The sequence below is a fragment of the Dipodomys ordii genome, unplaced genomic scaffold (assembly GCF_000151885.1).
Source record: "Dipodomys ordii isolate 6190 unplaced genomic scaffold, Dord_2.0 Scaffold55, whole genome shotgun sequence".
Lineage (NCBI taxonomy): Eukaryota > Metazoa > Chordata > Mammalia > Rodentia > Heteromyidae > Dipodomys > Dipodomys ordii.
Window position 1 is genome coordinate 5,057,117 of NW_012267271.1, and position 13,082 is coordinate 5,070,198.

General features: G+C 54.2%; 2 protein-coding genes across 5 annotated transcripts; one reads left to right on the forward strand and one right to left on the reverse strand.

Annotated features, from left to right (window-relative positions):
* Endog (endonuclease G) lies at positions 1-2,665 on the forward strand (the record flags this gene model as incomplete). The annotated part of the gene is made up of 3 exons (XM_013021273.1): positions 1-303; positions 973-1,082; positions 2,322-2,665. Coding segments are annotated over 3 exons (696 nt in total), but the record flags the coding sequence as incomplete, so codon positions are not given.
* A 67-nt stretch (positions 2,666-2,732) lies between these two features.
* LOC105989396 (chromosome unknown open reading frame, human C9orf114) lies at positions 2,733-11,161 on the reverse strand. 4 transcript variants are annotated; one of them, XM_013021407.1, is made up of 12 exons: positions 11,098-11,161; positions 10,331-10,376; positions 9,996-10,124; positions 7,648-7,807; positions 6,848-6,937; positions 6,457-6,506; positions 6,138-6,268; positions 4,414-4,486; positions 4,203-4,301; positions 3,723-3,825; positions 3,441-3,588; positions 2,733-2,816 (listed from the first exon to the last, which is right to left on the reverse strand). In XM_013021407.1, the coding sequence occupies exons 1-12, from the start codon at positions 11,131-11,133 to the stop codon at positions 2,748-2,750; spliced, it is 1,134 nt and encodes a 377-aa protein (XP_012876861.1). In that variant the 5' UTR covers positions 11,134-11,161; the 3' UTR covers positions 2,733-2,747. The 4 variants fall into 4 exon arrangements, with proteins under 4 accessions (XP_012876861.1, XP_012876864.1, XP_012876862.1 ...); XM_013021410.1 differs by lacking the exon at positions 11,098-11,161 and adding an exon at positions 11,057-11,089; XM_013021408.1 differs by having other exon boundaries at positions 2,734-3,032.
* Positions 11,162-13,082: the final 1,921 nt, after the last annotated feature.

A 13,082-nucleotide genomic window follows, 5' to 3' on the forward strand; every position in this document is an offset into this window, starting at 1 on the left:
TACGGGCTGCCCGGCGTGGCGCAGCTCAAGAGCCGCGAGTCGTACGCGCTGTGCTACGACCCGCGCACCCGCGGCGCGCTCTGGGTGATCGAGCAGCTGCGGCCCGAGCGGCTCCGCGGCGACGGCGACCGCCGCCAGTGCGACTTCCGCGAGGACGACTCCGTGCACGCCTACCACCGCGCCACCAACGCCGACTACCGCGGCAGCGGCTTCGACCGCGGCCACCTCGCCGCGGCCGCCAACCACCGCTGGAGCCAGAAGGCCATGGACGACACCTTCTACCTGAGCAACGTCGCGCCCCAGGTAGCGCCGGGCCCCCGCTCCTGGCGGCCGATCGCGGGGCTCCCTCGAGCCCCGGCAGCTCCCGGCAGGGGAGCCCCCGGCGCATCCACGGTCTCATTTCGTGTCGTGGATCGACACTGTCTCACCCGTCTCTTCCGACGTGGCCGTGGACACACCGCGCCGCTTCCGGCCCATCATTAGTTATAATGTGGGAATTTGGCTGGGAGAGGCCCAGTCGCTGGCCCAGGGCCACGCAGCTGAAGAGCCCAGCTGTGTAGAGCCAAGCTTTTAGCCTTTGTCTGCACTGCCTGCAAGTAGCTGCCAGGAAATCGATCCGCACATTGGCTAGCTATTGGTGCCAGTCACTGCACTCCGGACATGCTGTCCTCACTCTAGCCAGCTTCCCAGCAGGGTTCTGGCACCTCTGGATGGAAACGAGTGGGGCTCTGGCATGACCCCTCTCAAGGTTAGGTATAGCCCAGCCTCTCTGAACAGCCAGGGGGCTCTGCCCCTTCCTTTGAGCTGGTGGGGTGCAGGAGGGACCCATGACAGGGGTGGGTGGCACTCAGTGGCCTTCCTTGAATTGGTGTCCTCCAGACGCTTGTCCACCCCACAAGGCGTGGGGCAGCTGGGGTGGATGGGAGAGGGGGTCCCAGGTATGGTTCTCCTGAGCACCACTTCCCCCACCAGGTGCCTCACCTCAACCAGAACGCCTGGAACAACCTGGAGAAGTACAGCCGCAGCCTGGCCCGCACCTACCAAAACGTCTATGTCTGCACAGGGCCACTCTTCCTGCCCAGGTGAGGCGGCAACCAGATGGCCAACTTAGTTAGGCTCTGGATCATCCCATCTGGCTTCTGGCAAGTTCTGTCAAGTTCCCCTTTTTGATGGGTTCTGGGTAAGTCAGGATCTATTTTGCCATGCCTCCAGTCTTGCTTTTTACTTGCTAATTGGAGATGGAGTCTCCAGACTTCGGTGGCTTCCAAATCCAAGCCTTCAGGCCTCAGCCTCCTTTAGTATTACAGGTATGGGTCCTGTAATATGGGTCCCCCTCCCCTCTTTTTTTGGTCAGTTGTGGAGCTTGAACTCAGAGCCTGGGTGCTGTCCCTTATCCTCTTTGTGTTCAAGTGCAAGGCTAGCATTCTACCAACTGAGCCACAGTGCTACTTCCAGTTTTTGAGTGGTTAATTCAAGACGAGTCTCAAAATGATTTTTCTTCCTCATTGCTTAGAACCATGGTTCTCAGATCTCAGCCTCCTGAGTAGCTAAGATTACAGGCATGAGCGGTCTGCACCCAGCTCAGGTTTCCCCTTTTGATTTCTATAAAGATCTTAGGGTGTCTTCCTTGCCTATGTCTGCCCTGTCCTGGTACACCAAGCCCTACATCTTTTCCCCCAGTCCTGTGTTGTCCCTTGATAGGTCCCCCTTGCCTCAGGCTCTTACCTTCCCACCCTGCTGTGTGGAGCACTTCCTCCACCTGAGCCCGCCAGGGACTAGGGGACTGATGGCATCAGTGATTTTTCTGGTCTGCAGAGACTGGGCCCTGAGGCAGCGTGGAACCCAGGACTTACTGTCTAGTCCCTAGGAGCCATGGGCAAATGACCTCCACGTGCTCTGTAAAAAGGGGATAAGGCCTGGGACACCAGTTCCTGGGGATATTCAGTCAGAGGGACACATGGCAAGGCCTTAGCACAGGCAAGCCAAGGTGGCACCTGGGGTGCTATAAATGCAATGGAGACAAATGCCAAGGGGAAACCAGAAGCCTTTTGCCTGGCACCTGCCTGCCATGTGGCTGTCACAGCCCTTGCCCGCCTGGTACACCACCTCTACCCGCAGGGGTGGATGCGAAAACAAGAGACCCAACTCTTCCAGCAGTGTTTACTACCTCCCATTCTGCCTGACCCACAAGAACTCTGCAGGGTTCTCAGCCTCAAGGAAGGGCATAGAAGCCTCCCAAGGGAGCAGTCTCCAGGCTTCCTGGAGGAGGTGGCCTTGGGTACAACCAGAACCTCTGGCCAAGTGTGCCTGTCTGCTCACAGGACGGAGGCCGACGGAAAGTCCTATGTGAAGTACCAGGTGATTGGCAAGAACCACGTGGCGGTGCCCACACACTTCTTCAAGGTGCTGATCCTGGAGGCGGCGGGTGGGCAAATCGAGCTGCGCTCCTACGTGATGCCCAATGCCCCTGTGGATGAGACTCTCCCACTGGAGCGCTTCCTGGTGCCCATCGAGAGCATCGAGCGGGCCTCGGGGCTGCTCTTTGTGCCCAACATCCTGGCCAGAGCTGGGAGCCTCAAGGCCATCACAGCCGGCAGCAAGTGAGGGCAGCGGCTGAGAGACGGGGGTGTCGGGGCGGGTCACAGTAAAGCTGGTTATTTTTGGAGACAAGCTCGGCTGTCTGTCCCAGGTGACAGGGGAATCTGCTTTCACTGCCGCTTCATCTGGGTCCCGATGACACACAGCCTTCAGGAGGGCCGGGCACCGGCCTGTGTGAGGCCGGGTTGCAGGGTGGCCAGGGAGATGAGGATGGCTTCCTGGAAGAGAGGCACACACCGGGCTGCGGCCTGGGAGGCTGGCGTCTAGTCGCCCAGCTCCTGCCTGCTTCCAGAGCCCAAGGTCAAAGGCCATGTTTATGCTGGTGAGAGGACAGTCTACTGCTCTGTCCTCCGTCAAATGGGGGTGCCGGTACTGAGGGCCAGGTGGGCAACATGGTGCGCAGGAGTTCTTGGTCCCCAGGCTCAGCACTTGGCCTCCAGGAAGAGATAGATCGGGGCGGTCACTATGTGGTCACCATGTCTGAGGCAGACAGGAGCAATGGAGCCAGAGCAGTGGCAGGGTCAGAGCCCTGCGGACCTCAGGCACACAGGTCAGGGCTCCCTGATCTCAGGGCACACTGTTCCCCAGGACAGTACACAGTGGGCTAGAGGGGAGAGCCGCCATGCCCACACACGAGGAGGTAGCAGAAGCCGGGGTACTGAGGGACTTGGCATGCTGAGGGGACAGAGGCCCTGGGCCGGAGCGGGCAGGTCACCTGGGTCCCTGAGCCTGGGAGCATAGGACCATAACCCAGGACTTAGGACTCACAACTGTGTCGTTGTCCCCCCGCCTCACCCCAGCCCATGGGAACTGGTGCAGCAGTGGGGTGCAGCGGGGCTCACCTCAGTGCGGATGGTGCGGCTGCCCTGGCCAGGACACGTGTTGACATACAGGTCAAAGAGGACACTGGGTTCCACCACGTCCAGGTTGGGGTCAGCATCCACTCCAGTTTCTAGTCCTTGCAGACCCCCGAAAACCACTAGTGCATGCCTGGCACACAGGGGAGGGTCACGGACTTCTCAGAGCCCCACCGGACCCCTGAAAAGGCCCCTGGGTGGCAGCGCCCCACACACAGGTCCAGCTTCTGCACTTCCTCCCTGGCCTCCATGCCGGGTGGCACCTACCTGAAGCTGGGCAGCTGGGCGGAGGCCACGTCGGAGCCTCGCTCCGACGTCCCGATGGTCAGGTCGTAGCCATCCTGGAAGGGTGACTCGGTGAACACAGCACCTTGATGGGGGGGAGCAGCGCAGTGGGACCCCGCTCGGGCTATGTGTACCCAGCATTCCTGCGGGGCAGGGTGGGGCACAGCCAGGCCCTACACTGTTCATGGGGGGCTGAGGGCTGGACCCAGTGAGGTTACGGGGTAGGCAAGAGATGCTGCAGGAAATGCAGGTCCACTACCAATTACCCACCCATGATCCTTCTCTTCGGATGCACCTAACAGCACCCCAGGCAGCGCACTCAGAGAGGCAGGCCCAGAGGACAACCTCTGGGGATAAGCCCAGGACCCCGGGATGACTTCTGTGTCCAGCAAGGTGCCCTGCTGCCTCCCAGATGAGGTATGGGAGCCAGACAAACACTCGGGGGATGAAAGCCATCCTTACTGAGGCAGGAGGCCAGGCGGACGGTGTAGCCCCAATAGAGACCGGCCTTGGTGCGGGGGTCCTGCGAAGACACAACTGTTCCCCGGTAGGTCTTGCATTCTGGAGGGAGAACACACTGTGGGTGAGGCGGGGGACAGGGAGAAAGAAGGAGGAGGATTTGAACCCTTGTTCTGGCTAGAATACCAGAGAGCCTGGGGAAGCTTCCAGATACCTGGGAGCTGTTTCTGGTCCAATCTCACAGTTACGCGAAGGCCAGGCTCCAGGTTCTTATCAATCTTCACCTCCTGGGGAGAAGCCAGAGGAAATGGGTCGAACTGTGGGTCTCTGCAGGACTAGCAAGAGATCCGAGGAGTCCAGGTCTACCTACCAACCCCCCTCCTCCACCCGATCCCAGACTGCTCACGGGGGACCATTCATGTACAACCACCAACACAAGACAGGCACTGGTGTTTGATGCCTGTAATCCTTGCCTCAGCCTCATGAGTCTGAGATCTGAGGATCACAGTTCGAAGCCAGCCCAGGCAAGAAATTAACCAGCAAAAAAGCTGGACGTGGAGCTGTGGCTCCATGGCATGCTGTGGCAACTTACACTTGAGCACAATGTAGGTAGGGTCTCCCTTTATGCTGAGACTAGAGTAGGCTGGAGCCCTGCTGTCCGTCCCTGCGACACTGGGGTGCATAATGGGCCCAGCCATCGTGCTTCCTCTGTAGCTGGGATGACAGATGCATGCCACTATGTCTGGATATTGCTTGAGATGAAGTCTCACAAATGTCTTTTTGCCTGGGCTGGCCTCAAAGCACTATCCTCCCAATCTCTGCCTCCCAAGTTACTAGGATTATAGGTGCTAGTCACCAGTGCCCTTTTTGAGGAGGTATCTCACATAATTGTTTCTGTCTCTATCAAAAACTTGAGAGTAAACAGTAAATTAATACTCCAATCTCCAGCCTGGCTCGACAGCAACGTGGAGAGGTACCTGGATGATTTTTAACTTGTTATTCACAGTCTAGATTCATTTTGACCATGAGAAAGGACAGCTCTCTACTACTGAGTGATACCCCCAGCCCATGGCCTCATCTCTTGGCTTGCTTATTCAGATGGCCATCTACCATTTAAGCCACAGCTCCATCCCTGCTTTTTGCTAGTCATTCTGGAGATGGAATCTCCAGGACTTCTCAGCCCAGGATGGCTTCCTTGTAATATCCTCAGCATCTCAGCCTTCTAAGGAGCTAAGATTAGAAGTGTGACACACTGGCACCTGTCTGGCTTAATATTTTTTTTTTGGTCGGTCGTGGGGCTTGAACTCTGGGCTTGGGCGCTGTCCCTGCACTCTTCAGCTCAAAGTGAGCACTCTACCACTTGAGCCATAGCGCCACTTCCAGTTTTCTAGTGGTTTATTGGGGATAAGAGCTCATGGACTTTCCAGCCCAGGCTTACTTTGAACCGTGATCCTCAGATCTCAGCCTCCTGAGTAACTAGGATTACAGGCATGAGCCACTGGCACCTGACTTTTAATTTTTTTTTTTTTTTGGTTGGTTGTGGGGCTTGAACTCTGGGACTGAGCTGTCCCTCAGCTCTTCAGCTCAAGGCAAGCGCTCTACCAATTGAGCCACAGAGCCACTTCCGGTTTTCTGGTGGTTTATTGGAGATAAGAGGCTCATGGACCTTTCTGCCTGGGCTGACTTTGAACCATGATCCTCAGATCTCAGCCTCCTAAGTAGCTAGGATTATAAGTTTGAGCCACTGACGCCCAGCTTGGCTTCATTTCTTGAGTCCTGTATTTGGCACTTTTCAGGCCTAAATTTGCATCAATAGAGTTTTTCATTTTACAGGCTGGTCCAGGGTGTAGGTGACCCTACCCAGATGCCCTTCCCTGCCCTCTGTAGCTGCCGAGCGTCCATGACTGAGGTACACCACAGCACACCTCCCACTCCTACCTTCTTCATGCCGCAGTTGACAAAGGAACCATGACCTAGCCGGGTGGGCCGGTCCACCACGACGCCCTCACGGAACTCTGATTCCTCATCCTGGCGCATGTGGTGGGGGCTGTCCAAGGGGTTGAGAAGCCCTAGGGGGTAGGGGGCAAGAAGAACCATGGGAACCATGGGTCACGGACCTTCTGCTTGACTCCAAGCTCAGGCTTCCTCCTTAGACCCGCTCTCCCACATGGACAGTGAATGGGGACTGGATGATTTCTCCATGTCTGGGGACAGTCCAGAGGACACAGGGGTCCGGCTGACCAGCCACCAGCCATACCTGCAAACTGTAGATCCTGGTGCTTAGGGAAAAACGCCTTTCTCAGGTACCTAGTAAAGAATGTGGCTCTTAGCTGGGCACTGGTGGCCCAGGCCTGTAATCTTATCAACTCAGGAGGCTGAGATCTGTGGATCACAGTTTGAAGCCAACCCTGGCAGGAGAGTCCATGAAACTCATCTACAATTAACCACCAAAAAGCCGGAAGTGGAGCTCTAATAAAATGGTAGAGTGCCAGCCTTGAGTGAAAAAACTAAGGGACAGCACCTAGGCCCTGAGTTCAAGCCCCAGGAACAGCACACAACAAAAAGGAACGTGGTTCTCGGCAGGTCCCCGGGAAGGCCTCCTCCTAGCTGTCAGCCCTCCCGCACACCAAGGGAAGTTACTGCCTTACTGTGGACACTCGAGGTACTGCAGGATGCGAGCCAGCTGTACACACGCCTGCCCCTTCTTGCCGATCCCCTTGAATTCCCCTTCCACGGTCCTGGAGACAGAAAGACAGGGCTCAAGATCCAACCACTACCTGGGAATGCAGCTCAGTATAGTAGTACGGAATGTGTTCTGGTATGGGCAAAAGCTTGAGTTTAGAGCTAGGTGCTAGAGGCTCACATCTGTAATCCTAGCTACTCAGGAAACTGAAATCAGAAGATCACAGTTCAAAGCAGCTCAGGAAGAAATGTCCCTAAGACCCTTATCTCCAATTAATGACCAAAAAGCTAGAAGTGGAGCTGTGGCTCAAGTGGTAGAGCACCATGCCTTGAGTAAAAAGAGCTTGAGGGGCTGGGAAGGTGGCTCAGTGGTAGAGCGCTTGCCTTGCATGCATGAGGCTCTGGGTTCGATTCCTCAGCACCACATAAGCAAAAAGAAAAAAGCCGGAAGTGGGGCTGTGGCTCAAGTGGTAGAGCACTAGCCTTGAGCTGAAGAGCTGAGGGATAGTGTCCAGACCCAGAGTTCAGGTCCCACGACCGGACCAAAAAAAAAAAAAAAAAAAAGAGCTTGAGCTGAATTTAAACCCCAGTACCAGTATACACAAAAAAGGGGGAAAAAATCGGAATTATAATCCCCTTCAAGAGTTGCCCCACCCAGTCTGACCCCTATATCACCTCCCTGTCTTCCACCCACAGTATGAAGCCAGCCATCCCTGGCAGCTCCTCCTCCTCCCTGAGCCCCAGTACCCTGGAGGTGGGTCCTTACTTGGCATCTTGTCCTTCCTCATCAAACACCACAATCTCGTCCACACAGAAGATGGCGCAAGCTCTGGCAATCTGGCCAGCCAGGTAGGTGCGAAGCTCTGGTGACTGGGCATTGTCCAAGATGGAGCCCGGCAGGGCGACACTCAGGGTGTAGGGCCGTCCTGAGCAGGGCAAGTGCTCTGGGTTAAGGTGAGCCAGGACTCCACCCTCCTCCGCCTCCTCAGTCCCGGGGTCACAGATTTACCAACTGGGAGAGATTCTGAGATAAGCAAAACAAATCCACTTCCCTTCCCTGGGTCTCAATTTCTCCAAGGGGAAAATGGACACGGTGGTCTCTGAGCAGGGGCAGGCCAGGAAGTGGGTAAAAGTCAAGGGTTCAGTCCACCTCCTCTGGCTTTCTCCCTGCCTTATTCTCCAGAAGCCAGATGGGAATAATAAGGAGCTAGTATCAATAAGCTTTACTTATGTGAACATGACACAGCGGGCTCATCTCCATGGCTTCTACGTCTGTTGATTCAACCAGCCATAGCTGAATTACTTTAGGCAAGAGCTAGAAGTGTACTCAAGTGTACTCCAAACATTCATGAGGCCCAGAGTTCCATCCTTACCACCATTTAGGAAATGAAGGTAACTGGGTGTCTCGTGTCTATAATCCTAGCTACTCAGGAGGCTGCGATTTGAGAATTGAGGTTTGAAGCCAGCCAGGGCAGGAAAGTCTATGAAACTTTTTTTTTTTTTTTTTGTCACTTGTGGGGCTTGAACTCAAGGCCTGGGCACTTTCCCTGAACTTTTTCACTCAAGGCTAAAGCTCTATCACTTTGAATTACAGTACCACTTCTGCCTTTCTGGTAGTTAATTGGAAGTAAGAGTCTCCTGGGTTGAGCACTGATGGCTCATGCCTGTAATCCTAGCTACTCAGGAGGCTGAGATCTGAGGATCATGGTTCAAATCCAGCCCTGGCAGGAAAGTCTGTGAGACTCTTGTCTCCAACAAACCACTCAGAAAACTGGAAGTGGCACAGTGGCTCAAATGGTAGAGTGCTAGGCTTCAGCTGAGGAGCTGAGGGACAGTGTTTAAACCCAGAGTTCAAGCACCATGATGGTCAAAAAAGTCTCCTGTACTTTCCTTCCCTAGCTGGCTTTAAATCTTAGATCTCAGCCTCCTGAGTAGCTAGAATCACAGCCATGAGCCACCAGCACTACAATGCTAGATTTTGTTGTTGTTGGTCCTGGGGCTTGAACTCTGGGCCTGGGCGCTGTCAGAGCTTTTTAGCTCAAGGCTTGAGCCACAGCGCCACCTCTGGGCTGGCTTTGAACTACAATCTTCAGAACTCAGCCTCTGAGTAGCTAAGATTACAGGCATGAGCCACTGGCACCCAGCTTTCTATGAGACTCACCAATAAACTACTCAGACAAACGCAGAAGTAGCACTGTGGCTTAAGTGGTAGGGCACTAACTAGCCTTGAGCAAAAGAAGCTCAAGGATAGGCTGGGAATGTGGCTTAATGGTAGAGTTCTTGACTAGAATGCATGAAGTCCTGGGTTCAATCTTCAGCACCACATAAGCAGAAAAAGCCAGAAGTGGTGCTGTGGCTCAGGTGGTAGGGTGCTACCCTTGAGCTGAAGAGCTGAGGGACAGCGCCCAAGCCCCGAGTTCAAGACTCAGGAATAACAAAAAATAGTGTCCTAGTTTTCCTGCCAGGACTAGGGGGTGGGGGAGTAGGGAGAAGGAGGTAGGAAAGGAAAAAAAAGTTGTAGAGGTATAAAGTATATGTTTGTGTGTGTGTGTGTGTGTGTGCGCGCACGTGCGTGCACACGCGCGTACTCTCTAGTACTAGAGCTTGAACTCAGGGCCTCACACTCTAACTTGGCTTTTTTGCTCAAGGCTGGCACTCAGCACTTGAGCCGCATCTTCATTTCGAACTTTTTGCTGGTTAACCGGAGATAAGAGAGATGGGTGACAATGTCAGACACTTTGTACTCATATATTGTTTTGTAGAATGGGAACTTCTTTGTATAGCTACTTAAAGATAAAAAAAGAAATGTAAAAAAAAAAATAAGAGTTTCACAGACTTTGGGCTGGCTTTGAACCTTGATATTCAGATCTCAGCCTGAGTAGCAAGGATTATAAGCATTTGTCATCAGTACCCAGCAACTTAATCTCCACATGCTTGAATCTCCTTAAATAGAAGTTTAGGACCGGTAGGTTTTCTGGGCCTCAGTTTATCAGGTCACAATGTGTGAACCCCTGGTCCCTAAGGGCTTTTATAGATGACATTCTGTTCCCTGCCTCCAGACAAGACAGCTGCTCAGGCAATAACCCATACGCCTCCCAAGACCCAGCCTTGTACCCTGGTCCTTCCTCTGGGCAGCTGCCTCTTCTTCCTCCTTCTGCCGCTTGGTCTGCTCCTCTTGTGCTCGCTGCTTTTCAAGCTTTTTGGTCATCTTAAGGTCCTTCCATTTCTTTTTCTCTTCTTTCTCTGAACAAGAGAACGAACACTCTGACTGATGGGGCAGAGGGAGTTGGGAGTAGTGAGGACATAGTTCCCTCTCAGTGAGTCATCCTGGACTCTGGGAGGTTAGGGATGCGCAGACAGGACCCCCCCCCCCACCGGCTGTGTCCCTTCCCACTGCTGGAGTGGTCCTCAGGCCGGGTGGCACAGACATACTCTTACCCCTTACTTACTCTGTTGCTTCCATTTTCGCCATTCAACCCTTTGGCCATGTTCACCCTGGAGAAGGCAAAAGAGCAGGATTAAGATGAGGGGCTGGGAGACCCCTCTCAAATGCTAAAGTCCTTGCTAGCAAATCTGAAGCTTTGAGTTCAAATGGCAGTCCTATCAAAGGGGTGGGGGAGGCACTGAAGGCTGAATGTGATGGCCCACACCTGTAATACCCCAGCTACAAGGGAGACATAGCCAGTCAAAAGTAGAAGATCGTATCTGAAAATAACGAACAACAAAAGGTGCTGGAGGTGTGGTTCAAGTGGTAGAGAGCCCGTCTAGCAAGTGTGGCTCTGAGTTCAAACCTCAGTATCATCCCCACTGTGGGGGGGGGTTGTGGGGCTGAAAGGCGACATCTGTGCGGGGAGGACGCTTGCTGCTCCCTCTAAACCGAGACAGGGGAAGCCAGGGAACCCCTGAACACTGCCAGACCAAACACCGGGATCAGGCCAGGCACACTGTGAGCAATAACTGCTGAGTGCGTCACCAAGAGAAGGAACTGAGGCACGGTCGCTACGAAAGATCTCGTGATTGCGAGCAGGGGCCCGGAGGGGCCCGGCCTGGGGTGAGCCCTGCCCGGGATGCCGGCGGGGAGCACGCGGCGCCCAGCCTGGGAGACTCGGGACTCGGCTGAGTGGCGCGCGGGCGGCGGGAGGCGCCCGCCCCGGCCCCACGGCGCTCGCTCTCACCTTAGCCCGGAGCCGCTAGAACCCGACCCGCCGCCACCTACCGGGCCGCAGGGCCGCTTCCTCCCGCGATCCGCCATGTTCCGCTGAGCGACTTAGGTCACGCCCCTGCCAATCAGACCCTTACCTTCCGGCCACACCCTCCGAATTCGTCCAATCGGAGGCCCAGTGGCTCGCGGGGGCGTGGTCTGGGCGCCAATCTGCCACGGGATTGGACAGCGCGGCGCTGGGGCAGCCCGCGGCCTCGCAGCGTGGCCGGGACCCTCGGCAGCCGCTCTCCTCCTCGGAGCCGGCGCCGCGCTCACAACTTGCTCAGCGCCCTTTTATTTATTTTTTTCGTACCCGTCCTAGGGCTCGAACTCAAAGCTGGTGCTCCACCACGTGAGCCACAGTTCCATTTCTGTCTTTTTGATGGAGATAAGAGTCTTACAGGCCGGGCGCCAGTGGCTCACGCCTGAAATCCTAGCTATCCAGGAGGCTGAGATCTGAGGATCGCGGTTCAAAGCCAGCCTGGGCAGGAAAGGCCGTGAGACTCTTATCTCTAATAAACCACCAGAAAACTGGAAGTGGGGCTGGGAAGGTGGCTCAGTTGTAGAGTGCTTGCCTTGCATGCATGAGACTCTGAGTTCGATTCCTCAGCACCACGTAAGCAGAAAAAGCTGGAAGTGGCTCTTGGCTCAAGTGGTAGATCGCTAGCCTTGAGCTGAAGAGCTGAGGGACAGCTCCCAGGCCGAGTTCAAATCCCACGACCGACAAAAAGAAAAAAAGGGGGAGGGGAGTCTTACAGACTTACAGCCTGGTGAGCAGCTAGGATGACAGGTGTGAGCCACGGCACCAGCTAGGGTTCGCTTTGGGTTGTTCCTTTTTATGGATTTGGACTAACTTCAGAGTCATGTATCCAGCATTGCAGTGAACACTGAATATGTAATTTCATTGCCCCAAATCCTGTAAATCTTGTCATTCATTTATCATCCCGCTTTAGCACAGGCAACTGCTGATTTTTTTTTTTTTTAATTATCTCTAGCCAGGCACTGGTGGCTCATGCCTGTAATCCTAGCTACTCAGGAGGCTGCAATCTGAGGATCATGGTTCAAAGCCAGCGCAAGCAGGAAAGTTTGAGAGACTCTTTTTTTTTTTTTTGAGAGACTCTTATCTCCAATAAACCTCCAGAAAAACGAGTGGCGCTGTGGCTCAAGTGGTAGAGCTCCAGCCTTGAGCTGAAGAGCTGAGGGACAGCTCTCAGGCCCAGAGTTCAAGCCTCAAGGCCAACAACTACAACAAAAAGGTGTTGCTGGGCACCAGGGGCGCACAGATAGGAAGATTAAGGTTCAAGACCAGAATGGGCAGAAAAGTCTGTGAAACTCTCCCTCTAAAACAACCAGTAAGGGGCTGGGAAGGTAGCTCAGTGATAGAGCGCTTGCCATGCATGCCTGAGGCCCTGGGTTCGATTCCTCAGCACCACATAAGCAAAAAGAAAAAAGCCGGATTGGCGCTGTGGCTCAAGTGGTAGAGTGCTAGCCTTGAGCTGAAGAGCTGAGGGACAGAGCCCAGGCCCAGAGTTCAGGCCCCATGACCAGATCCAAAAATAATAATAATAATAAAATAAAATAAAACAACCAGTAAAAAGCCAGGCTGGAGGTATAGCTCAAGTGGTAGAGTGCTTACTGATTATGCAAGCCAAGGAATCTCTAGACTGAGTTTAAATATCACCCTCTACCTACACCTGGCTCCCTCTCCCCCCCAAAATTTAGGTTTGTTATTCAGTCTAGTACCTCCTTTCTTTAAGGAAGAAGTGAAGCAGGTCTGGCTGAAAAGTTCTGATCTTTTAATTCCAGGTACAAAGTATCTGTGTGTGTGTGTGTGTGTACATGCGTGCGTATGTGTGCACATGCACCAGTTCTGGGGCTTGAACTCAGGGCCTGTGCTCTGTCTCAGCATTTTTGCTCAAGGCTGGCACTCTACCACTTAAGCTCTACTTCCCACTTTTTGGTGGTTAATTGGAGATAAGTCTCTTGGAATTTCCTGTCTG

Coding starts and splice junctions, on each gene's coding strand:
- LOC105989396 (XM_013021407.1), bottom strand. CDS start 11,133: ATGGCGGATCGCGGGAGGAAGCGGCCCTGCGGCCCG. Junction 10,125..10,330: donor GCGAAAATGGAAGCAACAGA/GTAAGTAAGGGG, acceptor TCTCTTGTTCAG/AGAAAGAAGAGAAAAAGAAA. Junction 3,589..3,722: donor GCCCAGCTGCCCAGCTTCAG/GTAGGTGCCACC, acceptor CCTGTGTGCCAG/GCATGCACTAGTGGTTTTCG.